This window comes from Peromyscus eremicus, chromosome 6 (assembly GCF_949786415.1).
Source record: "Peromyscus eremicus chromosome 6, PerEre_H2_v1, whole genome shotgun sequence".
In the NCBI taxonomy this organism is placed as follows: Eukaryota; Metazoa; Chordata; class Mammalia; order Rodentia; family Cricetidae; genus Peromyscus; species Peromyscus eremicus.
In genome coordinates this window covers 59801813-59827972 of record NC_081421.1, presented here as the reverse complement: position 1 = coordinate 59827972, position 26160 = coordinate 59801813, and the positions used below count along the sequence as shown (strand labels likewise).

At 45.8% G+C, this 26160-nt stretch overlaps 1 protein-coding gene across 1 annotated transcript in view; it reads right to left on the bottom strand.

The window, feature by feature from the left end:
• Nucleotides 1-26160, bottom strand: part of Gatb (glutamyl-tRNA amidotransferase subunit B) — an 80073-nt gene that overhangs the window by 17917 nt on the left and 35996 nt on the right. The window contains exons 6-10 of the mRNA XM_059265556.1: nt 23738-23851; nt 21465-21549; nt 19682-19726; nt 17338-17527; nt 4912-5045 (exon numbers count right to left, since the gene is read on the bottom strand). Coding sequence (XP_059121539.1) covers nt 4912-5045; nt 17338-17527; nt 19682-19726; nt 21465-21549; nt 23738-23851 — 568 coding nt within the window. The remainder of the gene's footprint in view (nt 1-4911; nt 5046-17337; nt 17528-19681; nt 19727-21464; nt 21550-23737; nt 23852-26160) is intronic.

Sequence of the window (26160 nt, the reverse complement as noted above, 5' to 3'; positions counted from 1 at the left end):
GCTCACCAAAACTATGCGCTCTACACGGGACAACAAACTTCAGGAAAAAGCCACATGGGAAATGTCTGAAGCTTGAAAAAAGAACGGAGGTGGGAAGTACTACCCAGTCATGGTGAGGCAGCTGGCTTTGCCACACTGGTCCTGGTGGCTAGAGAGGTTCACAAACTAAGGTTAGCTCTGTGGTTAGGCTGGCACAGTCAGTGGCTACTGTATGAATATAGTTTGTTCCCACTGAAACTCTATGCTGATATGCTATCCCTATGAGGTACTAAAAGAGGGGACCAGGAGGGACCTTTAAAAGGTGGTTACTTTGAGTGAGTGTCCAAAAAGCCAGCTTGGTCTCCCTCATGTTCCTCGTCTCTCACCAAGTGATGAAGCCCTACATGGCAGTAGGATTCTGCCAGCAAGCCCATCCATCAACATACAGGCACTCAACCTTGGGTCAGAACTAGGAGCCAAACTAATCCTCTCTCTTTAGATGGTCCCTAGTATGTGTCAACAACAGAAAAAGGACTACGGCACCCAACTGGCTAAAAATCCCTTCCACTGTGTGGTCCCTGGCTTCCTCTTCATGCGATTTTGGGATGATAGTATACTTTTACTTGGAATGGAATACCTTGAAGAGATCACTATATGCTAGTGCCTATGAACCCTTCTGAGGAAACACTAGGGGGTCCACGTTCACTCAACAGGCTCATTTCCTTGTTATGGCAGAAGTTGTTGAGAAGGCTGTTCAGAGAGTCCACTAAGGATCCTGCAAACACCTTACATGAGTGCCAGTAAGAGCTCAGAGTGTCAGGAAGGACAGGCAAAAATGTGTTATCAAGGGGAAATTTCTAGAGGTCTGCTTGCTGTCTGGACTCATCAGCCCACAAGTCCTTATACTACCCTGAAGACATTCTTACTGAAATAACTGGACTGTGTAAAAATCAATGTGAGAGAAGGGCGAGGGTGGGTGGGTGGGGAGACGGACGGACAGACAGACAGACAAAAAAAAAGGCTGCTTAGCAAACTTCCAATTCACAGACCAGCACAAAGACACTGAGTGGAGAGTCAGGGTGACCAACCAGCATACAGACACTGAATGGAGGAGGGTCTTGCTTGCTGTACCTTCTTGGGGAGGTCATCTGATCTCTTAGGGTCTCAGTTGCCCCATCTGCTCAATGGAAGAGCTGAATCTGAGATACCAAAGTTCTCTCCCAAGATGAAATTTCAGGGGCTCACAAATTGCAACCATCAACACAGTGACTGTAACTTCAAAGCTAAAAGATTTCCACTTCTGGACATTGTAGCCCCCTTTCTTCTTGGAACCTTCTTGGCATCTCCCGGCTCAAGTGAATCTCCCTGCTCTCCACCCCACTGCACTGGATACACACATCGATGACGCTGCTAACACAGTTCATCTCCATCCCCACAGACATCACTCAGGCCTCCCCTCACCAAAACCTTTCCAGTCTTCAAGGCTGTGGCATGGTTGTGCCACCTTCACACTCTCCCAGATGGCTCCCATCCTCCCTTATGGGCCACAGTACTGCCAGCGGAAACCAGTGAGTTTCTGAAGAGAAAGGTTCCAGCTGGGGAAATGGGTGACAGACAGAAATGCAAAGGACGCTGTGGGACTTCAGGTTGGAGCATCCCCTGTTGGACACAGCCATGGATGTGCTGAGGTAATGTCACAAACACTGGCCTGGGCTCCCTAATCCATGGGGACCTTAACAGGACCCTGCCATTTTCCTAGCTGCCACAATGAAACTCTCTTGCTCATTCTCCATATTTAAACCTGTTGCTCCTTTTGGGTGTCTGCATGTTTTTAGGTTGTGGTAGTTGGGATGACAATGACCCCCACAGGTTCATACTTCAATGTTTGGTTCCCTGTTAGTGGAATTTTTAGGAACGATTAGGATTAGGAGGTGTGGCCTTGTTGAAGGAGGTGTGGCACTGGCTGTAGGCTTTGAGGTTTCAAAAGCCCATGCAAGGCCCAGTCCTGCTCACTCTCTCCGCCTTGTAGAACAGACATAGCTCTCAGGTGCTCTAGTGCCTGCCATGCCTGCCGCCGTGTTTCCCACCATGATGGTCATGGGATTACTCTCTGAAACTGTAAGCAAGCCTCAATTAAATGCTTTCTTTTATAAGTTGCCTTGGTCATAATGTCTCTTCACAGCATTCAACAGTGACTAAGACATAGGTACATACGCACATGTGTGCAGGTGTAAGTGTGGCAGCCAGGGGTCCACATGAGGTATCTGTTAGGGAAGATTATTTTAAGGTGTGTTACTTTTGCTTATGTTGCATTTGTTTAACTCTGTGAAGCTGTGTTACTGTGCCTGTCTAAAACACCTGATGGTCTAATAAAGAGCTGAATGGCCACTGGCGAGGCAGGAGAAAGGGTAGGTAGGGCTGGCAGGCAGGAAGAATTAATAGAAGGAGACATCTGGGTAGGAGTAGCCAGAGAAGGAGGAGAACATCAGGGGCCAGCCACCCAGCTACACAGCCAACCATGGAGTAAGAGTGAAAGTAAGATATACAGAAGTAAGAAAAGGAAAAATTCCGGAGGCAAAAGGTAGAAGGAATAATTTAAAGTTAATGAAAGCTGACTAGAAACAAGCCAAGCAAAGGCTGGGCATTTCTAATTAAGACTAAACCTCCATGTGTAATTTATTTGGGAGCTGGGTGGCGGGCCCTCAAAAGAGCAGAAACAAACAACAACAGGCATTTTTTTTCTGAAGCTCTCTACCTTTTTAAAGAGCAGGTCTCAGGGGGATGCAGGGCTCACTGATGTGGCTAGACTATGGGGCTCCGAGATCCGGCTATCTCCCCCTCCTTCTTTACAAGTGTGCTGAAGCTCTGAACTCACATCCCCACGTTTGTACCACATGAGTGATCTCCCCAGCCCCTCACTCTTTCTTTTGGCCATGTACCCCTTCTTTGAGTTCTGTGACTCCTGACTGTCCTTCTACTCCCTGACATTTTTGCCCATCTCCTTCTTTGTCCTGCTTCTGAGAAAGGCATGGGATTCATCCTCAGCCACTTCAGGCCACTGTCTTTCCAAGGGCTCCTCACTGATTTCACATGCTGCCATGTGCACAATCTGCTCCACAGCACCACAGTGACTCCAGGTCTCACCTCAAGATCTCCATGAGTGTCCTGAGTGAGGACACTTTCACTCTGTGAATGTCTGACTAGCCCCGTGGTCCTGGGCCAGGACACTTTCTCTCTGTGAACGTCTGACTAACCCTGTGGTCCTGGGCCAGGACACTTTCTCTCTGTGAACATGACTAACCCCGTGGTCCCCAGCTTGGGTCTTAGCTAGTCTGCTGCCTTCTTCACCTCTAGGGCTTCTTTCACAGAAGTGCCTATGCCTGTCCTGTGAGCTGCTCTTCCCTGGTTGCTACAAGGCTGAGTCCTAACAAGTATGCAGAACGAACGAGAGAAAGTGATTTACACATCCTAGACATCACCTGTCAGCTGTGGGTCCCCATGCCTTGAGCGCTGCACACCCCACTGTGGGCTTCTGCCCTACTAGCCGCTCAACTCTAAGCATCCTTCTCAGACCCTCTGCCTCTTCCTCCAGCTCCCAACAGCCCTCAAAAGACTGCCATCTGTTTCACCTTGCACATGTGAGAAATTTAGAAGTGGAACATGTGAGAGAGAATGGTTCCCTTGTTCTATCTCATTTCGGCCAGGCTACCACCATCTAGCCATAGGCCCCTATCAGGAGCACTGCTCATCAGAAGTCTCATGAGATGCTCCCTACTGGCCATCCTGACTACTATCTTACTCAGCTAGAGGCTGAACTGTGCCCACCCCACAATATACACACTGAAGCTGTGACCATCTGATGTGCCGCTATTAGGAGGTGGAAACTTCAGGGAGTGACTAGGGTTGGCCGAAGTCATGAGGGTGGGCTCCACGATGGGATTAGGAACCTTATGAGGAGAAACCACAGAAGTTTCTCTCCTTCTTTTCCCAATATCCCACCATTGAGGATACACAGCAGGCTGATGGCCACTTGAAGTCCACAAGGGAATAAATCAGCTGGAACCTGATTTTGCTTGTTTTTGTCCACCTGCAGAATTGTGGGTAATCAATGTCTATTTAAGGGACTCATCTTGGATACTTTGCTATAACTGTCCAAGCTATTAATATATGCCATATTCCTCCAGCATGGAATTGGAGTAGCCCTGTGATCCACAGTTTGGCCTAAAAATCCTTCAGGTAGCTCCTGGTCATCTCTCCAGCCTCTCACCTACCTTTCCAGCCTGCCTACCTCAGTATCCCAGAGCCTTTGGGTTTTCTGAGTTCACCTGGCTGGCTGCTTGTCTGATCATGGAACTTCTAGATGTTTGTACCCTACACTCCGACTCAGCCACCCCAAAATTCTTCCGGGGTTGGTTTCTCAAGGTTCATTTCCTGAGAATTTCCCTGGGCCCCACACAGGCCCCAGTTCTGTGCTTTACAGTGGTCTGTGCATGCCTCTAGCACAGCAGGAGCAGACCAAGGAGACTGCTGTTTTCTTAGGGGGTTGGATTGGCCACAAGTGAGCCAATTATTCGTCTTGTTCTCCTTCAGCTACTAAGCCCTAGCATAGTACCCCAGCACAGTACCCTAGCATACTACCCCAGTAGAGTACCCCAGCACAGTACCCCAGCATACTACCCCAGCACACTACCCCAGCACAGTACCCCAGCAGAGTAGCACAGACAGTGCATTGCGAGATTTGAGCACAGAGTGAATTTTCAGATGGGCTGGAGAATATTTTTAGAATGTGGAACACAAAGGGATGTTTGTTGTCTTGTTAGGGGACTCTGAGGGAGAACAGGCAGAGTAAAAAATTCACACTGTCCTATTTCAACCGCCTCTGGACACAGAGTTCAGGATAGAGAAAGAAAGCAATCCCCAGCCCTCACTCACCTCTCACTGACTGCAAGATTCTGCTGCTTTAAATAGTACAGGAAAGTGTTCAGGACCCAGTTCGTCACCTTTTTTGGCTCTGCCCTAGTTTCTTTTATCACACTTTGGAAGAACTCCAGTAGGCCAACTTCATTCTGTTGAAAAAAAAAGTTACACTTATATGTGTATGCATCTGTGTGTGTGTACGTAGTATATACATACATAGATATACACACACACACACACACATCTCCCCAGACTGGAAGAAACGACTGCCTTCTGACTCCACGAGACATCTACTCTTTCTCAACCACCAAGCCGTCACCAGATCAGTCAGTTCATTTTCAGCCAACATAAAACCCTTCTGCTCTGAATCCATAGACTTTCCCAAAGGAATGCATATATTTCAGAGTGCCTAACTTCACGGACCTGAGGACAGCGAAATTCACTGTCCCCACACTTGCCTGCCACTCAGGCCCCTGCCAGCCATCAGTCCTGGGTGGTGACGTGGACTTGCATGGCTTGACTTTGATGCCCTTCCTCTCTTCTGTCCTGTCCCCTCCTAGACGTCCTGGTAACCACTGGCAAAGAAGTAACAAATGGAGCATAACCACATGTATTCTTCTTCATGTTGTCCTAGGAGGTGGGCAATGATGCTGGAATGTTCCAAACCAAGCAAGAAGATGTACACGTGTGACCCAGTGAGACTAGCTCCACAGTGGGTGGAGGAAGCCTCTGGATTCCAGGCCTTCTGAGACAAGCTGGTGTGGTAGCCTCGCCTCACCTCATGCTCTATGAGATATTCATCTGGGTTGGCCCAATGACGAGACTTGTTTCATAGGCTTTACTGTTTGCGCCCCCTCTGGACTACAACATGAGTTACAGCCGCACTGTTCCTGTTCCTTCTGTTAAGTACAGCCGAGTTGGTTCTGGTCACAGAAGAGTCTGGTAAGAACCAGTGGATGGAATAAGGGTCTCTTGTCACCATGTGCCTACTATAAATCACATGTGAACACTCATCCTTTCTCATGCCACATTCACCTTTAAGTACTAGGGACTGCCATAATTATGCATGAGAGTAGCCAAGACACTTATTAAGTTATATACTGTGACTACTCAGTGACTGTCATCAACTCAGAGTGATTGCGCTATCCCTAGTATTTCTGATAGAAAAATAAAAACATATTCTATTTGTAGTAGAGGCTTAAATCTCCAAATGCAGATGGTTATGTTTTTAAAGGTTTAAGTGGTGTGTGTGTGTGTGTGTGTGTGTGTGTGTGTGTGTGTGTGTGTGTAGGTATATATAGAGCGGGGGTAATGTACACGTGAGTGCAGGTGTCCATGGAGGCTAGAGGTAATGGTGTTGGAGTTATAGGTAGTTGTTCCAATGTGAATTGTGGGAAGTGACCTCAGACCGGCTGCAGGAGCAGAATGCACTTTTAACCACTGGGCCATCTCTCTAGTCCCCAGATGGTGTATCTTTAAGCAGCATATTTTCCTTACCCACTGAAATCCAAACTAAACATTATCCTCAAACTATTCTTATGTTCACTCTGCAGCTAAACCTCCAACCTTTCCCACTTTCTTAGAATCCTTCATTGAGCAAAAGAACATTCTAGAAAAACAAGATACTGAGAAGAAAAAAGACATACTAACAAAAGTACACTCCAACTTTAGCTACTGTACAAGTTTTAATATGTGCCTGGGCACACTGCTGCTAAGGTAGAAATCCCATAATAGACAGTATGTAAGTGGCCTTTCAGATAAATTCTCTGATGACAAGCCTACTGAATAATCCCACAATCACGGCTTGCATCTCCTTTCAAGCTATCACTATTATTCTGCTCATGCTAAACTAGGGCAAAAGGCCACCTCAGCAGCCCAAACTTGCTTACAGATAAAGGCAATCTAGGTAACTTGAAGAGGAAGTGTTGCTTAACTCTGTTAAGTCTCCAAACGTCTCCACTGGTTCATGAGTCACTGGGGAAGAAAAACTGGGCTCTGCAGTCACTGGGGAGGCAGAATTCTTGTTCTGATGCAGACAGGCTGGCCCACCAGTGGAATGAGCCGCCAGGAGGAGACCTTTCTGCTTTGCGAGGAAAGCTTTCCAAATCCACCTAGAAAGAATGCACTCGGGCTTGCAGGCTTGGCTGAGTGACTGCCATGTGATGACTGCGCCTCCACCCTTGGGTGGTTTTATTATTGGATGGATAACACTGCGAGTCAGATTCCTGTTTGTCTTCTGCCAGTGCTGTGATGAAGGCTCTCGAGCTGGAACTCTACTTCACTGGGGGATACAGGGCTTCAGTGCACAGTTTGAAGAGGATGTGAAACTTGCAATGGCAACAGGGTGAGCTACAGGGAGTGAGGCTGCAAGAGGCTGCTGCTGCCGCTGCCTAGAGAATAACTGATCAATTAGAGCTGCATGGGGACTGCCTGCCTGCTCTGCTCCTTAAAGCAGCAGTCCACTTCCCAAGGAGAACATGTGCGCATGCACGCACAGGCACCATACACACACACACACACACACACACACACACACACACACACGTCTGCTGCTTTCCACAGTTTTCTTAGTCCCACAAGATTGGCAAATGCTAATAAGCTTGGCACAAATCTCTGAAGTCTCTGATGAACATGGCAGCTCAGCCATCTGGTTTTGTCAGGAAAACAGTGGACCTGTAATTCTCTTACACAAAAATCATATTGAGAGCAGTACAACAAGGCTCCTGGAGTAGGCCTTTAGTATCTTCCCCCAAACAACAAGCCTTGATATATCCAAACCTCAGCCACACAGCAAGTCAAGTAGTCTCCCGGCTGATGTGACCACAGCTGTTCTTTCAGAGATGTCTGGAGCAGCAAGGACCACAGATCCTGCCTTATGGAGAGCACCAGGCAGTCGTGCAGTTCCTGGACTGCAAAGCATCTTCGCCACTTTTTAATTTCATTTCTCAAAGCGTTCAGTTATACACAGAGCCAATGTCAAGTCAGCTGCTTAGGCACTAACAGGAACCCTCATTACTAATGGATTTGCCAGCTACCCGATGCTGATGAGCGGCAGAACAGAGGGGTAACCTTGCCCTTACTGCCTGCTCTAGGAAGAAGCCTCAGTTTGCCCTTGTGCTGGGCTCTGGAAGTAACATGCTCCTACAATGTCTCTTGTAGGCTACCATCAGTGATGGTGAAATGTTGGAAGACCATCCCTGGGAAACAGGATGAGGGCTGATTTCTCAAATCCATGTCTTGTTCTAAGTCACATATCCTGTGATCCTGATTCTGGTCCAGAAATGAGGCTGGGCTGTATTTATAGGTAGAATGAAACCCAGTACAGACAGCTGCCCAGTAGTACTCAGGAAAAACTGGCTGAGGAACAGCTATTTATGTGACAGGGAGTGTCCTTGGCTGCCTTTTGGGACCTTGCATTAGCAATTCCAGGCTGGTCAAGGGCTCTCAGGAGTAGTAACTAAATATGGGATTTGTGCCTCAATTTATCACCATCAGATCCCAAGGCCACCAAGGATAGCTGGAAGCTCAGGTGGTGTTAACCTCGATGGGTTTCCTAAACACACACAGCCATGATGCTTAATTTACAAATCTGATACAGTAAGCAACTAAGAACAACAAAACAGAACCACCATAATATACTGTGCTAGAAGCTTTTTTTTTAACTTATTATTATTATTTTTTTTTTATTTCAGAAATTTCCCATTTGCTCTGCTTGGCCCACAGCTGACTGTAACTCAAACCTTGAGAATATGGATTGGTCAGGATACAACTACTGCACTTGTTAGCCACAGACGACAGCAGGGCCCTGTGGGCAGCTGCATACTCTGTTGCTGCTCATGACAATAATGCAGTGCCCTCGGGTTCATGCTTCCTGCTGTGGGGTATTTGTACACTGTGTGAAGATGTTTGCTGCCATTGTGTAATAAAACGCTGAACAGCCAATAGCTAGGCAGGAGAGTGTAGGTGGGACTTCTAGGGAGAGAGAACTCTGGGAAGAAGAAAGGCGGAGTCAACAGACAGACTTGGAGGAAGCAGGATGGGCACAGAGATGAGGTCACACCACGCGGCAGAACATAGATTAATATACATGGGTTGACTTAAGTTATAAGAGGTAGTTGAGACAAGCCTCTAAGCTAAAGGCCAACCTTTCATAATTAATAGTAAGTCTCCTTGTCATTATTTGCAGGCTGGCAGTCCTGATGAGAAAGTACTACTACACTTCCTCCATGTTATTTCATTCAGTTCCAACAGTCTCATGAGCACACGATCAGGCCTCTGCAGATGAAGGCACTGAGGTACTTGTGGCCTTGAGGTCACCCAGCCAGACAGCAGCAGAGCTCTGTAGGCTGGGCTCTCCAGGGGAAAAGATGGAGGCGGGTTTGCTGCCTTTCTGGGGACTGAAAGTGAACACCAATTAATGCAGGCACAATGTAAGCCACATCTACAGAACAGATGTTCCCAGCACTTCTATTATATTATGTCTGCCAGCTGCTCAAAGCTTCCTGACATTAGAGATGCCACAGATGCCCCGATCAGTTAGCTTAGACTAGAAGGAGGTGGCATGCTCACTATCTGCCTGTGCAGAGGTATACCCAAGTCATGTGGCATGACACACATCTGTCCCCAGGTCAGGAAGGAAGACAGTGGCACACACACCATCCATTCTACCCCAGGTGGCCAGAAATCCCCATGTGCCTCTCTTCTGCAACACCTCCCTCCCCCTCAATTAGAGAAATGATGAGGCACTCATCAAGGCCCTGCCACTACACTATTTTAAGGACTCCATTTTCTTTCATTAATCTGAATACTATGCATACTCAATTACTGCACTCTAATCCCCTACCACAGGGAAGTCAAGTGGTGGGTTTATAGCTCCAAGCTGATAACAGCCGACTACCCAGAAGGCCCTGTACCTACCCTACATGAGCAGCAGTGGTTTCTTCAACTGGGTAAGGCTCTAACATGTCACCATGCGGCACTCTGTGGAGTTCAAAGTAGACTCTGGACCCATGGTGACAAGGGTGTGAGGAGCAGAGCTCTGAACATCTGTGCAGATGTTTAAGGGGGACATCAACTGTCCATCTAGAGACTCTGTTGTACCTTCATTATACTAGTGGCTCTGGTCATCCTTACAAAGTGAGACAAACAAATTCGAATCCAACAACTTTGTAAATTATGGCCATGAGAATAACACCAAATGCTAGTGTCTGGGGTGGAGATGCAGTAAAATGGGCTATAATAGCAATGCTTTTAGGCCAGAAAGTAGAAATTGCATAGTAAAATGAGGGCCTGCAATGTTCAGGTGGTAGTGACTCAGGTCTGTGATGTGAACATGCTTGTCTCTGGGCTGACAATCTTCAGTGAAAGCTCCTGTGAATGGCAAAGTTACTTATGCAGCCAGGTTTCTCCATGGGGAGAACAAGCGACCCGGCAGTGTGAGGCTGGCCTAGGAAATAGGACTCTCTCTGGGAAGACAGAAGAAAGCCAGAAAACCCTGAACCACTGCTCCAGCTGCAAGCATATATGGGTCCATGGAAGCTCCGCATCAGCGCCATGAGCCCTGGGTGTACCCTTCAGGCCTTGTGAGGCAGACAACTAACTGTAGCTCTGCCTTCTTTGCTGGGCCTCACAATCCCTACCTAGGGTTGCTCCCACTGGGTGTGAGAGCTTCTAAACTCTGAGCGAAACTCTCAACCGTGTTACTTGTGCTGTGTTCCCAGAAAAGCCGAAAGCACACACATCCTAAGCTGAACCAGCAGCAGCTCTCTGCAGAGTGCCTTTAACTAATGTAAAACTCACTTTGGCTCTTGGAGACATATTTACTCGAAGACAGAATTTGTGCGTAATCAGTTTGGGAATGCACATTTCCCTTGAATAATCAAAATATAAATAATTAAGGTAATAAAAGTTGACAGCAGAGTGGCAGCAGAGACTGTGTCTGCAAGAACGGGGCCCCCAAAGTGCGCTGCTAACAAATCAGTTCTGGCTACAGTCACATTTCAACTAGTCCAACCCAAGAGAACCTGGGTTGCTCAGGAGGAGCTCTGTGCTGGGGCTAAATGGCAGAATGGGGCACCAAGGCAGCATAGAGCAGTATGGATATCCATTACCTCCAAGCTTTGCTTGCCTGAAACCTGAAATAAAATCTCTTATTTGTCTCCCAAAGTATATTATTCCACAAACAGGAAATCAAGTGTCAGAACAGGATTGGGACCTAGGCCTCTGAGGGTCCCCAACTGGGCACTAGGATGTCCCCCTCTTCTTGCACTTTTTTCTCAACAGACAAAGGTCAAATGCCTTGGAGCCCAGAGCATCCTCCCTTAAAGTGCCTGTCACTAGTATCTGAAAGGAATGAAGCCGTGCTTTTGCAGATCTGTCTATTCTACATTACCAGAAGAAAAGTTTGGTGATTTTTTTTCCCCCAAGCATGGAATAATTGTAAAGTACCCTTAAGCTGGCAAGCCTGAATGCAATTTAGAAAATGAAGAATAAAATCAATTTTAAAAATTGTGTGGAGCTGAAATATGGTGTGCTCCAATGTTGACCAAATGGATTTTTCTTCAGCAGTAGTTAAAGATGATGACGCTGCACCACAAGAGCTTGGCCAGTCTAAAACCAGTCACTATGGCTTCAGATAAGATTTCAAGCTATTAGCTTTAGAGCAGTACTACATGTGGGACCTACAGAAACTTGCCATGGGGACTGTTTAATGGGCAATCCATCCAGAAAGCAAACCAGACCCTTTCTAGCTTACAAGAGACCCAAAGAATAAGCTTCAAAACCAGTTCATTTACCAATCAACTGACACTTCGTTTCCTTGTCCTTGGGAGACATCGTCACCTTTTCTATGATATCAGAATCAAAGACTATTCCTTCCAATGGAGAAAACGGAGCTGTCCAGTAAGATGACAGGTCTCAGTCTGACTACAAAGCCTCACACACACACACACAAACGGTAGGTAGCACAGGTTACTGGTTGGAGGGGAAGTGGGGCTGACGTCACATTTTTCTGCAGATTCACGGAGGCCAGACTGGATTTTCATAAACTCCTGCTCTGCATGGTTCCCCCTGAGCCACGTTTGCATGTTGCCTGATACCAACACTCTTTTCCCTGGAATCAGACTCTGGAAGTCCATTTAACTCTCTTTACAATCTTTAGACTCAATGAAGATTCTGCTATGTCTACCATCTTTGGGGTGTGAGTCATCCCCTCTTCTGGGGGAGCTCTGACTGCCTATGTCAGATGTGAGAGCTTTAACTGGGTTGGGACTACCCAAACTGTGAAGAGTAACAGGCCAAGTTGAAGTCTGTACAGAGGGAGAGGACACCAGCAGGTGCAGCAGCCCTCCCCAAACCCTGACCTGGGGCTGCGGCAGCTGCTCCTCTACTGCAGCTCTGTGCAGATGACTCATCTATTGTTCACATGCACAGGCAGCTGCATGAGAGCTCACAGCAGGTCCTGACCAGGTGCCTCATCTGCACCAGACTCAACAACACAGGGCCTCAGAAAACCAGCCCCACAATCCCTACCCACTGCCCTAGGTAGGAGCACTTCTCAGTGACCCAGACCAAAGGCCCCAGGTACCTCCAGCAGAAAGTTTAAACAAAATAAATGAAAATGTACAAGACAGCTCATGTTACCTTTGACCTAATTTTTCCACTTGGAAAATCAGCAGGACTTGTGCTGTTCATTTTCCATTGCAGTTGACTGATTTTCACAAAATTTAGTAGACAACATTTTATGTTTATTTATAGCACAGTCTGGCATCTTCAAAACCAACAAGAGTGTCTAAAAGCTTTCAATGAACATGTACTTTCTGACTGAGCTTCATAAAAACAATCCTGGGACTGTATTAAGCATTAAGTTTTAGCAAAAGTAAAACTCAATTTCCTCCACTAATGAAACGAAGGCAATCAAAACCAGTCATTACCTAAAACCATTATTTCCACTTGGCATGGCCGCACATTGTGCGTGTGAGCAGGGAGCAGAGCTCAGAAACATAAAGCATGGTCCAATACGAGTATGAAGTTCCTTACAAAAAGGTTCCGTTTCCTCATGTGTAACAGGAGAGCACCTGCCTTGGGTGCTGTCTGAAGCAAATATGGTAAACGGAAGAGCATGCTGCAAGCAAGCTGCCTTTAAATAGACTGCTTGGAAAAATGGCTACCATCCTGTGTGTTTCCTGAAAGAAACAAGACACTCAGGCTAGGAGGTGATGGTCCCATGAAAATCAGCCTAGAAGATTTTGGAAAAAAAAAAAAAAAGCACATGCATATAACTCTAATAATTCTAACTGTTCTTCCAACATCCACAGACTCACAGAAGGTATTGCTTTACTATCAGAATCTCTGGTTTTCTCTAACCCTAATAAATAGATCTCAGCTTCTACATTTCTACATTAATCTTTACAAATGAGATTAGAAAGTAAGTCGGTTTGACTAAGACGGGGAAGAAGGTTAGCTAAATAACTTGAAGTCTTCAGTGGGTCAAGATCCAAATGTGGGTAGAGAAAATCAGTATACAGGTTTCGTTTTGAGAGGGGATTCTCAGGACGGCTAGGAGAGAAAATCCAGACTAGGGGTAATCTGCTAAGAACAAAGCTGGAACATAGTGTGTGAGACCAAGTGACTGACACATGGCATGACCGGAGCAGTCACTTCAGTCTGCTCACCAAGGGTGCAGCGATGCTTACACAGCCCCATGGCTGTGCTGGGTTGTCAAAGGGTGCTCTATGTATCTGGTCTTTAGAAACTGTCAGGAACACTACTTCTTAAGGATTTTCATGTGTAATACAGTAGTATCCCATTCATTCAATCATCTGTCTGTCCAGGCAATGAGACCTACTACATGCTTGATAAGACAGCAGATGCCAAGGTATATTAGCAAAAGTTCTGTAAATGTCAAAGACGATACTAACAAAACATAATTTAGTGTTTACTGCACAGGAAAACAGCAAGATAAATCAAAAGTGAGTTCAATTCTGAAGGGTTTTTATTTGTGGGGAGTATATGTGTGTGGGAGGTGCACACACTACTTAATTAAATAAGAAGTCCGAAGGCACTGAGCTGAGTGGAAGCCACGCGGGCACACCTCGACCACTGCCATTTATTTAATGAATACTCCTGGGCACTCTTTAAATTGAAAGATGGTTCATTAGATTTGTGCATCTGCCCTTCTCAGCAATCTGTTGTGTTTCTGACGAAGGCAGAAAAACATGAACACATCATTGTCGGGAATGTTATGAGTAACTCAGCTTCCAATGATTATGGAGTCATAAAGGGCTCAGGCTGCCTAATTTCGGGAAACAATTTGTCTGAATCATTCTCTGTCTGTTCCAATCTCCAATTTTTATTCATTCTGGAAATCTCAAGGACAAACCCTTTTATCTTTTTGTTTTATAAGTCACCTAATACATTATTTCCATCTATAAATATTATGTCTTAAAGGTACTAAGAAAAATAAGTATAAAAAATGCTCCCCCCCAAAAAACAATCACTTCCTTGAAGTTTCAACATCTTGTTCAACATCTCCTCTGGGCTCCTCTACTCCATTTATCTACTGTAGTCTCCCAAGAGCTGACCAGGTGTAGTACCAGAGTAAATGTAAACACTATGAGGGGATGAAGGGGGAAACAATTTTGCTCCCCACCCAATGCCTGCTACCTTGGAGAGTTAGTTTTCCCTAAATAGGTTCACGAACTATTCAAACAGATGCACCCCTTTGCTACTGTCCTTAACAGCACTTATTCAAGGCCTGCTGGGCGTGGCCCAGAGAAGACTAAGACACAAACATACATATCAACGGCCTGACTTTACAGAACTTATACTCAGCAAAGTGCGGCAGACACATTCCAGGGGCCAAGTGTGATAACGTCAAGAGTTGCTTTTCAAGGGAGTGAAACAGCTGTGTTCAGAAAACCCTTCTCTTTTCTTACAGAGGAAACTGATATACAACAACAGTTCTTAATTCATATTCATTATCTTCCATCTATAAATATTATGTCTTAAAGGTACTAAGAAAAATAAGTATAAAAAATGCTCCCCCCAATAAAACAATCACTTCCTTGAAGTTTCAACATCTTGTTCAACATCTCCTCTGGGCTCCTCTACTCCATTTATCTACTGTATTCTCCCAAGAGCTGACCAGGTGTAGTACCAGAGTAAATGTGGATTCTTCTTGGAAATCGGGCTAGAGCAAAGAAATCGTCAAGAAACTTTGGTGCATCGCAAACTACTTCAAATGTCTGGCTTGAAGCCAGCTGCTCAAAGGTCAGATGGAGAGATAGCCTTGACCTCTATGAAGCCAAAACCCTTGGTTCCCTCCGTTCTTCCCTGAGATGAGCTGCAGAATGCTAATAAGATGCAGGTCTGCAGTTCAGTGTTGGGTTCGGGTGGCAAAAGTGACGGGGAGACATGTAAAGATTAAGAGTTTGTTACAGCAACTGTGCTGGCTAGTTCTACGTCACCTTGATATAAGATGAAGTCACCAGAGAGGAGGGAGCCTCAGTTGAGAAAACATAACCATAAGATCAGGCTGCAGGCAAGCCTGCAGGGCATTTTCTTAATTGGTGATTGATGGGGGAGGGCCCAGGCCATTGTGGGTGGAGCCATCCTGGGTTCTGTAAGAAAGCAGGCTGAGCCATCCATGTAAAGCAGGGCAGTAAATAGCACTCCTCCAAGGCCTCAGCATCAGCTCCTGCCTCCTGGTTCCTGCCTTGTTTGAGTTCCTGTCCTGACTTCCTTCAATGATAAACTATGATGTGGAAGTATAAGTCAAATAAAACATTTCCTCCCCAAGTTGCTTTGGGTCATGGTGTTTCATCACAGCGATAGTCACCACTAAGACAAAAATCTAAGAAATATACACGAGTTGTAAGGAGCCCAGGTCTAGAGATGTTCTGTACAGGATGCTGATCAGCTGAGTTCTGCAACTATCTGCTGATGGCTCAACTAGCTGAATGACAGCCTGGAGCAGTGCTTTCCTTTAGGACACTGGCCAAGATACGCTACTAACTTAAGTGCAATGATAGTTATCTCAGGTGAATGTATGCATAGGACACAATGGCACCCCCCTGGAGGCAATGATCAAGTCAACCTAGAGTGCTAGAAAAACAGCAGTCTTCTTAATCATCGGTCAGAAAACAGGAGTTCTCACGCTAGGCACTGTTTACTCTTGAAGCAGCTGACTTATGGAGGATAAAAAGAACCAGTCAGCCAGGAGTAGGCTGCCTAGTGCACTGTAAACCACTATATTGTGGTTATTAAGTGTGTGTGTATATATATATATATATATATATATATATATATATATATATATATATATATATATATATATATATATATATCCTAATACTCCCATATACTTATTGGATCATTTAAAAAGCAAGAATCCAGTTCCACAGGTTTTGTTGATCTGGAAATGACAGGAGTTCAAGGCCAGCCTAGATTACATGATACTCTGTCTCAAAAAATACTCAAAACCAACAAAACAACTTCCCAATTTCTCCTGTTGACAAGAAGATGACAACTGTGACAGAATGCCACCCTCACTGATGCTGCATCACTTTACTGTTGTCGTGGCAAAGAAATCCACAAAGCCCCAAGTAGTTCTTAAAAGGATGGAAAATCCCTAAGCTACCTAAGGGTATCACATTCTCTAATGGCCCAAAAGAGGCATCCCCAAGCTTCACAGGACGAAGATGTTTAGTAGTTTGCAACATTTTATACAGGATGTTTTCTGGCTTTTGGGAACCTGACATCCTGTCATGGCTCAACATGATTAAGACATCTAGAAACTCTAAACATTGATATGTATTTGGTCCTGCAGACACACTCGTCCTGGGGACACACTCATCCCTAAGATCTGAACTAGCTTCCTAGTCTCCAGGGCTCCTGTGGGCAGCTTGGAGGTCGTTTCCTCTTCTGGTGTGCTGAGGAGGAGCAGGTGAGCATGTACTGTCAAGGGCAGCAAGTGAGGCACTGTGCCTTACCCCTCTCAGAGTATCTGGATTAGGGGAAATGCACCTGACAGTGCATGCAGGGACTCTGTGGGGGAAATGCACCTGACAGTGCATGCAGGGGCTCTGTGGGGAAATGCACCCGACAGTGCATGCAGGGGCTCTGTGGAGGAAATGTACCTGACAGTGCATGCAGGGGCTCTGTGGGGAAATGCACCTGACAGTGCATGCAGGGACTCTGTGGGGGAAATGCACCTGACAGTGCATGCAGGGGCTCTGTGGGGAAATGCACCTGACAGTGCATGCAGAGGCTCTGTGGGGAAATGCACCTGACAGTGCACGCAGGGACTCTGTGGGGGAAATGCACCTGATAGTGCATGCAGGGGGTCTGTGGGGAAATGCACCCGACAGTGCATGCAGGGGCTCTGTGGAGGATCATCCAATCTGCCGAGCTGGGCTAACTTCGGATCCAGTCGACACTTACCACTAATGTGAAGCTGTGCTCTGGCAGCATCCCATACTGCCGGACAAGCCTTTCTCTGGTTGCACTGGGAAGCTCAGGAAGCATGTCCCGAAGCTGGTCAATATTGATCACCTGCTGAGAGTCTGCATCTGAAGGCAGAGATGTGGCATCGTAGAGCACTAAGGGAGGCAGGTTGGGCTCTGGCATAAACCTAAACAAAGAGAACAGATGGGATCTGAGTCTGGGTGTCTGGATTGATTAGAACCACAAATCTAACAACGATGGGAATGCTCTGTGCTTAGGTACAAAGCCAGAATACTTGCAAAGGTTTCTGAATGTCCCAGTGAAAGATCACACAGCAAACCCATTCTTCACATTACAGAATAAAGATGGGGAAAGGGTGGCATGGAACCGAGCCACACTCTGGTTTATACCAGTGAGGAAAGTGTCAGTGGGCTGGAGACTGAAGGACAAGTGAGACAGTTTACCCGTGAGGAAGAAAGATGACTGTCCCTACTTTAAATTCTCTACTTTTAGCAGTACTTGTACAATAAATTAAAAGTCAAAGAGGGAAGAGAGGGTTCTTCCCTTCTTGAGAAGTAGAACAGAATGGATTTTGCCTAAATGAAATGTGGAAGCTAGTGGGGAGGGAAAAAGGGTGAATAGGTGCAGCCTGGCACACTATCAGAGTAGTGAACCTGTGTAACGGTGAGTTCATGCCGCTAGACAAATGCCAAAACCCACAGAATGGACAGCCAAGAGTGAATGCATCTCAGTGTAAACTATGGATTTCAGGGAATAATGAGCAGCAATACGGTTGGTTCACGGTTGTAGTAAACCATATTAATTGAGTGACAGGAGCCTGGGAAGAAGTACATGAGAACTCCACTTCCCATTCAAAGCTGCTCTAAAACAGTCAGTTGTGAATACTCACATGGACTACAGTACTGCATTCATCTTATGAAATCAAATACAACTTTGCTTGTTCTGCTTCAGCGCTGCTTTCCCTCTGCCCAGAGCCAAAGGGCAGGGTAGTGCTCTGCAAATGCAGGGTAGTGCTCAGCCATGCAGGGTAGTGCTCAGCCATGCAGGGTAGTGCTCAGCCATGCAGGGTAGTGCTCAGCCATGCAGGGTAGTGCTCAGCCATGCAGTGAAGTGCTCAGCCATGCAGGGTAGTGCTCAGCCATGCAGGGTAGTGCTCAACAATGCAGGGTAGTGCTCAACAATGCTGGGTAGTGCTCTGCAAATGCAGGGTAGTGCTCTGCAAATGCAGGGTAGTGCTCTGCAAATGCAGGGTAGTGCTCAACAATGCAGGGTAGTGCTCAGCCATGCAGGGTAGTGCTCAGCAATGCAGGGTAGTGCTCAACAATGCAGGGTAGTGCTCAGCCATGCAGGGTAGTGCTCAGCAATGCAGGGTAGTGCTCAGCCATGCAGGGAGGACCCAGAGCAGAGGTAATTCCTCAGTGCAGTACTAAGTCTCAGCTGTGGGCAGTCTGTCCTCTGGAAGCAATAGGAAGCCCAAGAGGAAGGTTTCTGGAGACTCAACAGCTCTCTAATGTGGGGGTTCTAGGAGAAGCCACTGGCTGAGTTAAAAGGCAAACTCCATGGTCAGTAGGAATTATAGGGAGCAGCAACATGGGAGAATCAAGAGGGTGGAGAAGTCTGAACCTAGAAGACCGCTGTAACAAAAGCCCCTGCCTCTGACAGGCACACGACAGGAGTATGGCAGAGAAAGTAGATCACACTTCACAAAGGAAAGCCATGCGAATTCCAACAACTTTAGTGCTAGAGCTTCCATCTTTGTAGTCTGCTGAATTCTGAGAAAAAGCAAAAGGTTCAATTTATCTTAAGTCTATCGTTATTGTTTTATGTGAAAATCTTCTGTTACATAACAGCTCCTCCCCCAGGGTTTAGGAATGGAACCCAGAACCTCTCACATAATAGGTGAGTACTCCATGGGTGAACTAGTGCCCTAATTTGCTTATCTTGGGAATGAACTAGCATCACCTGAGGTTTGAAGGGACCCTCCATTAACAGACCGATCTCTTTTTCACATCCTCCCAATATATTCCAGAATTACTAGCAAATGTAAGCCTAGGCCCTCCCTCACCTGCCATTCTCTTAGTTAAATGACAGCATCTTCGTTACAGAAATCTGTGGACAGGTATCTTCCAGCAACTGAATTCCTATTAAAGAAACTCTGCAGCTATCAAGTCAAGAAAATATCACTTCTCCTAGTTTACATATAACAAAATAAGCAATCTTGATTTCTTTCATGTAAAAACAAGTAGTTGCCCAAATTCTCCAGCATCGTTATGCTGATTTTCAAATGGATTTGAAGTGTACCCCGATGAGGAATAATCACCTGTAGTCTTGTTTTCCTTCTTTGTCTCTCATGGGCATGGTGCACCTGCAATAGGCAGAGCAGACAGCATTACGTCAACACTGCATGCAACTGGCTGGACCACGTGCAGAAAGGGGCTTTACTATGTATGGGCTGGAGCTCAAGTATTTCCCGCGAAGGCTGTATGTTAAAGGCTTGGTCCTATTAAGAAGAGGTAGAAACTTTAGAAGTGTCAGAAAGAGATGGGGCCCGATGGAAGGCCTTTGGATCACTAGAATATGCCCTCAAAGGAGATTGTGGAAGCCTGGTCGCTCCTTCTATCTTTTGTTTCCTAGTATGTTACTTTCTTCATGCTTACCAATACCGGGTAGAAACAACTTAGGAGGAAAAACAGGTATTTATTTTAGTTTTTGGCTTCAGAAGTATTAGTCCATCATGATGGGAAAGTATGGCAAAGCAAACAAAGAAATGGAAATACAGGAACAGACAAATATATATACTCAAGGACATGCACCCAGAGACCTCCTCCTTTTACCAGGCCCAACTTCCTAATAATACCATCATAGGACTCCATGAAGGGATTCAACATTCATTAACCTGGGGGCTAATGGTCTCTGAAAACACCACTAGATATACCTAAAGGTATGCTTTACTAATCAAATCAAGCTAACAATCAAGATCAGGAGTTTAGCTCAGCCATGTGCTTGGGGCATGATGTACCACCATAGGCCAAATCACAGACTGAAACCTTTGAAACCGTGAACCAAAATTAACTCTATAAGATGAATAGCTCAAATATTTGTTATAGTAACAGCTGTCAGGCATAGGGCTTTCTCAATTAATGACAGGCAAATTCAAGCTCTTCAGATTTTTATGGGCTCTCCTATGGACTGGATCTTCCTATGGCTCTCCTATAAATAAAGGGAAATGCTTAGAAAAATAATTTTGTAAAAACAAAACCAAACTGCTTCAATATTTCGTGTATGTGCAGACAGGGACTGAACCCGGGGTGTTAAAGCATTTGCAGCAAGCATTCTATTGCCGAGCCAAACCCCAGCTAGCTTTCAGACAAACTCTGTAGACTTTTGAGCATTCTTTGGTATTTTACTTAAAGTAAAAAATCTTAAAATTCAGACTGAGAAAAATTAGGATCCAAGTTATCTAAACCACCATAGAAAAGTATCCGTGGTGGTGTGAATGAGAATGTCCCCAGCTGACAGTGCTGTTTCAGGGGACAGTTCAGTCATGCTGAAGGAAGTATGTCACCCGCAGTTCAGAGCTTTGCCCATTTGCAACTTGCTCTCTTTGGTTTGTGTTTGTGGTTGAAGACTTGAGCTCAGGGTTTCCTGCTCCAGCCACTTACAGCTAACCCTCCCTTGCCATTATGGATTCTACCTCTGGAATCACAAGCCAAAATACATTCCTTCTTCCATAGGCTGCTTTTGATCATAGTGTTTTATCACAGTAACAGAAAAATAACTGGTGCCGTATCCCTACAACCAGCTCTTAGCCCTTTAAGCATCAAGCTTAGGCTGTGAGAGGTCTCACAGATGATATAAGGGAGTAAAAATTCTTCCCACAAAGCAGGAAGCAAAGGGTAGCCTAGAGCTGAGACTAAGCACTTCTGTATAACCTTGGGTCAGCTGAACTCCAGGGCCCAGAAGACCATGTTTCATTCCAATGGGATGCAGTGATCTTTTCTCTTATGGCTACAGAGAAGCTAAGGACCTTTGTTACATGACCAGTCCATGGCTGAGCCCCAACCTCTGAGCTGTGGTCAACAGGCTTATCAATACAAACTCACCCCAGCTTATAATCAAATGAACGAGTTTCATTTAGAATTTCACCTCCATTCTCAAGTTCAGTGATTTGCCTTTGAATTTCATAGTCTATAAAAAAACACAGCAAGTTAGTATATTTTGAATCCCTTTCATCCATGCAGGCAATAATTAGAAACCATTCTCAATTCTTAAGTTAAAGGAAAAAAAAGTCAAGGAGACTATTTATGATGATCATTCCCTTGTAGGTTGTATTTTCTTCTCACAACTGGGAAGGGCCTTAAGAAGCCTGTCTCTTCCCTCCTCTCTCTTTCTTTTTTGGACATCTCAGCTCAAAGAGATTAACAACCTAGTACTAGACAACCTAGACTACAACCTAGACTACAGACACCTCGGTAGACGGATTGGGACTGCTGTGTAGGTCCAGTGACTGCAGATCTAGGATTATGGTCTATTAGAATTCCTTATCCTGGGACTAGCAGATGGGTCACAAGGAACCCTGGTAACCCTCAAAATTTTTATACAAAATATGGGTGAAAATGTATGTACACTTTTGGAAAGAGAATAATTTTCATTTTATTTTCCAAGATATCTGTGACCACTGCTTTGTAACGCATACTCCCACTACCCAACAGAATAGATGGACTATGCCAATCAACACAGCTAAACATGACCAAAACACAGAACAACTGCTAAGCCCCTTTGCAAAAGTAAGCCTTCCCAACTTCCTACCCCACGTTCCTTGCTCAGACCTTTTAATCTGGCTGCTAAGAGACAGCAGCACCAAACTGGTCCATTTGTATCCCCCCTCCCTCACCTGAATGTTCTCCTTGATTGACCTGAAATGATGGCTAAAAGGTCCAACATGATTTGAAAAAACCTGGTGGGAAAATTACAGGCTTGGGGAATTAAGCCCATGGTGGCAAAGCTTTGGTTCTGCTAGGCTGTGTTTGAACACAGGTAGAATTCTGACTGTTGCTTCAGAGGGCACTTCATATTCAAAAAAACATTTGGGGCAGCTAAAAATACCCGGGTTCCCATACCCGTTACAGACAAGCTGTAAACTCTGGTTGCCTGCCTCTGGTTGGTCATCGCCTTGTAGATCAACACAGCCCTGAACACGGCACGTCCAGGGTGAAGGCAGATTCATTCCACTCATTCCAAGCTCCTTCACAAATGCAGGTTCCAAGCACGAGCCTCTCGCCTTACCCCTTTGGTGGCTTCAGAAAGTGGACTATGTCCCCTTTCAGAGACAGGAGTCACTCCTTACCCTTATCCTGCTGTCCCATGAGTGATCCCTTGAACCATCTTCATGCCTTTTCTCTAGAAGTCTGTCCCTTCAGGTGTCTGCATTAAGGCTGGCTAATCATTTCAGGTGTGGACACGAGGTTTACACAGGCGAGAACAACCTCTCCGAACCGCGTTAATCCTCTCCCCCAGAGACCCAGTGCCCACTAAGCATCTTGGCTGCGGCCCTGCGAAGGCCACAGCTTCAGCAGGCTTGCTGTCTGTGTACTCCTGACAGGACTCACCCCTCCCTCCTCTCCCGATGTCTCCGCCTTTAAAGTCTACTTTGAGTCTTCTGAGACGGCCTCCCTTAGGCTGTTTCTAGCTTCTGTGGAACTGCCCATAGAGCTAGCCTGTTCTACATGAGCTGTTCTTGGACATTTGTCATCAGTGAAATGTTCACTGTATACTCCACGAAAACCAACCTTGACTGAACAGGCACATGCAATCTACTAGCTGAAAACAGTAAAAAGTAGAAACATACTAACCAAACAGACTATATCCAACCTAAAGAATGAACTTGACTTCATAAAGCGTATGATATGAGGTAGGACACAGCCACCATATCTTGTAAATCCTCCCAAAGCAGGTGGAGTCTATTTCCCTCCCTTTGGGTCTGGCTTGAATTCACGTTGCTTTGAAAGAAATGTGTCCGAAGTGACACTGTGTGAGTTGAATTCCAGAATTGAGGACTCAAGTGAATCTTGAAGGCTCCTGCCTCTTCCATCCTGGGATCCTCCACTGGCAAACACAAAAGCCTGGGCTACACAGAGGAAGGACAAAAGACCACACGGATGGAGAAGCCTCCAGTCAGAGGGCCCCACGTGACTGAGGCCGTCTCAGAGCTTCGCTTCTGCTAACCTGACGGTTTCCGGAGCTGCAGAACTACTATCTGGTCCACAGGCCTGTAAGAACTAGTGATCGCTGCAGAGCCACTAAGCACAGTTGTGCACTACAAACGAGAGGTGACCGATACACAGAGGAGCACACAGGAGGTGAAGGTGACATTCACCTATGGCCTTGGCCAAGAACCTGAAGCTGTTGAGATTCTTCACTTCAGTCCGGACGCCCAGAGGTTCCCCAGGGTGATGCACTGATATATTGGCGTCTACTCTCAGCTGACCCTCTGGAAGGAAAAAATACAAAAACTGTAGAAATTCTTTGAAGCAATGTTTGTAGGGTGTGGAGACGTCGAGGTAAGTAGTGTCTAACTTGATTTTCTGTCTAGTTAGAACAACCTAGCTTTGGAGGGCATATCTGGCTCTGAAACATAGTTATTCCCCTGCCACGGCAAGAAGTCAGAGTCCTGAGGTGTGAGGAAATAGACTGCTTCTTGTGCACACACAGACATTCATGATGCACAAGCTGGAAGGATCTATCTAGTGTCAGTGTGCTAAAGGAGAATAAGGTTATTAAAATCGAGGTTCACTCTTCAGTTTTACTCCACGGTTATTTTCCATGTATCTGAGCTGGGTTTGGGGGAAGCCTCCAAAATGATTATGTGAAGCCCCTCCAGTGCTCTCCAGTGAAACAGGATCTCTATGTGTTTTTAGGAGATTTGTAAGACAGTCCTTGAGAATTTACAGCTCAAGGGCAGGAGCTGAAATCTGGGCTGTTCTCCCTCCCTTCTCAGGCACTGTAATGATTTTCTTTCCATAAACAGGCATCTGAAGCCTCCCTGGTTGCCATGAGGATTTGCTGAAGCAGAAAGACTGTAGCGAGATGGGTGGAAGGGTGAGAAGAGAGCTGACCCATCCTTACGGGACCTTCTCCGCCCTGGAAAGCTCCTTGGCTTAGGAGACACGACCCTAAAGAAGCAGGTGGCTTGTGGAAAGGACTAAAGGCTTTTGAGGAAGAAGAGAGAGGCAAAAACCCCAAGACAGATATGAAGACAAGAAGTAATCACATTTTCTATCTTACAAAGGAAAGCTCAAGTTCTAGTCTCCAACTTTATGTGCAATACTTACAACAAGATGGGAAGACAAAATCTTGCTCTTATTATTTATTTCCTGAGACACAGCCTCACTATGGAGCCCTGGCAAGCCTTGAATTTACCATCCTCCTATATCAACCTCCCAAGTAGCAAGGACTACAGGTGTGTGCCACTGCTCCTAGCTCTTAGGTAGGTTTTTAAATTTAATAAACCTGATGATGGGCTAAATAAATTCATTGCCCAAATGTTCCACAACAAAAACATATTCAAACAATTAAAAGAATCAATAAATCCCATGTCAGGAAAAGGAGCGCTCTTTGTCACCCCCACCCCGGAGCTGCAGCAACAATCCTCTATCAGCCTGAGACCACTGCTCAACCGGGCACTGCACCCCTCCCCAGCCTCCCCTGAGAACAGCTCCCCACTCTGCGGCCAGCTCTGAAAGGCTAACAAGATGCCTTTCGGCTCGGGAAGGGCTCCACCTATTTTGCCGGTTGTGACTTTTCGACAACTGCACAGATTCCACATTTGCTGATTTTTAAATCAGCTTTTGAACAAGTCACGTTCTTCCGAATTTTGAGAAGTGGCACCCACTTAGGAACCTTGATGTCACCTTGTATTTCCTACTTTGTCCTTTACCTCCAATCTATCAGGTCCCTCCAGACACGCTCAGATTCGTCACTCCTCTCCATTCTGCTACTGCAACCTTTGAGACCACATCCTGTCTCAACACAGCAGGGCTTCTTGTCCAGTCCCAACGATGTAACTAAGCAAGACTATCATGCTGGTGTGGTGTGGCTTTTATCATGTCCATTGCTTACTGGAGCACAGCGGTCCCACTGTGTCATCTCCTCTACTTCATATCTAAGATCTTACTTGGTGAGATCAACAGGCAGACCATTCATTCCATGGGAAAGCTCTCCCACCGCTAGATAGGGGAGCAGTCGACTGTTTACTCCATTGGAGCTTTTTATTTTCATTTTTCAAAGAGATGGGAGTGTTGAGACAGGGTCTCATGCCATTCAGGCTGCCCTCAAACTCACTATGTAGCTGAGGCTGGCCTTGAACTCCTGGTCCTCCTGCTTAGACCTCTGGAGTACTGCGATTACAGATGTGTACCCCATATCTAGCTTTCCACTGGAACTTCACCCATGTTACTATCTCTGTGTCCCCTTAGGCTCAACCTCCAAGACTACATGTGAGTGTTCCTTCTCTCTACTGGGCATTTCTGTCAGGAAGCGAGTCTCCCCGTGGAGGTCCTGCAGCTTTCTCAGAATACAAGGAATATAAGCCATATACAAGAGCCAGTGACTGATACCTATTGTGAACTAAGCTTTTTGCTAAGTCCAGAATGGAAAGGCCTTCGAGGATGGGCCCAATTTTCAATCCCTTCTTGCCCTCCAAGGACATGGGCCTCACTAATCCTCTGTTCCATACAAGTCATCAATCTTTCTAAGCATTCCTTCTGATATGTATACACGTAATAGTGTTTATTTCTCATT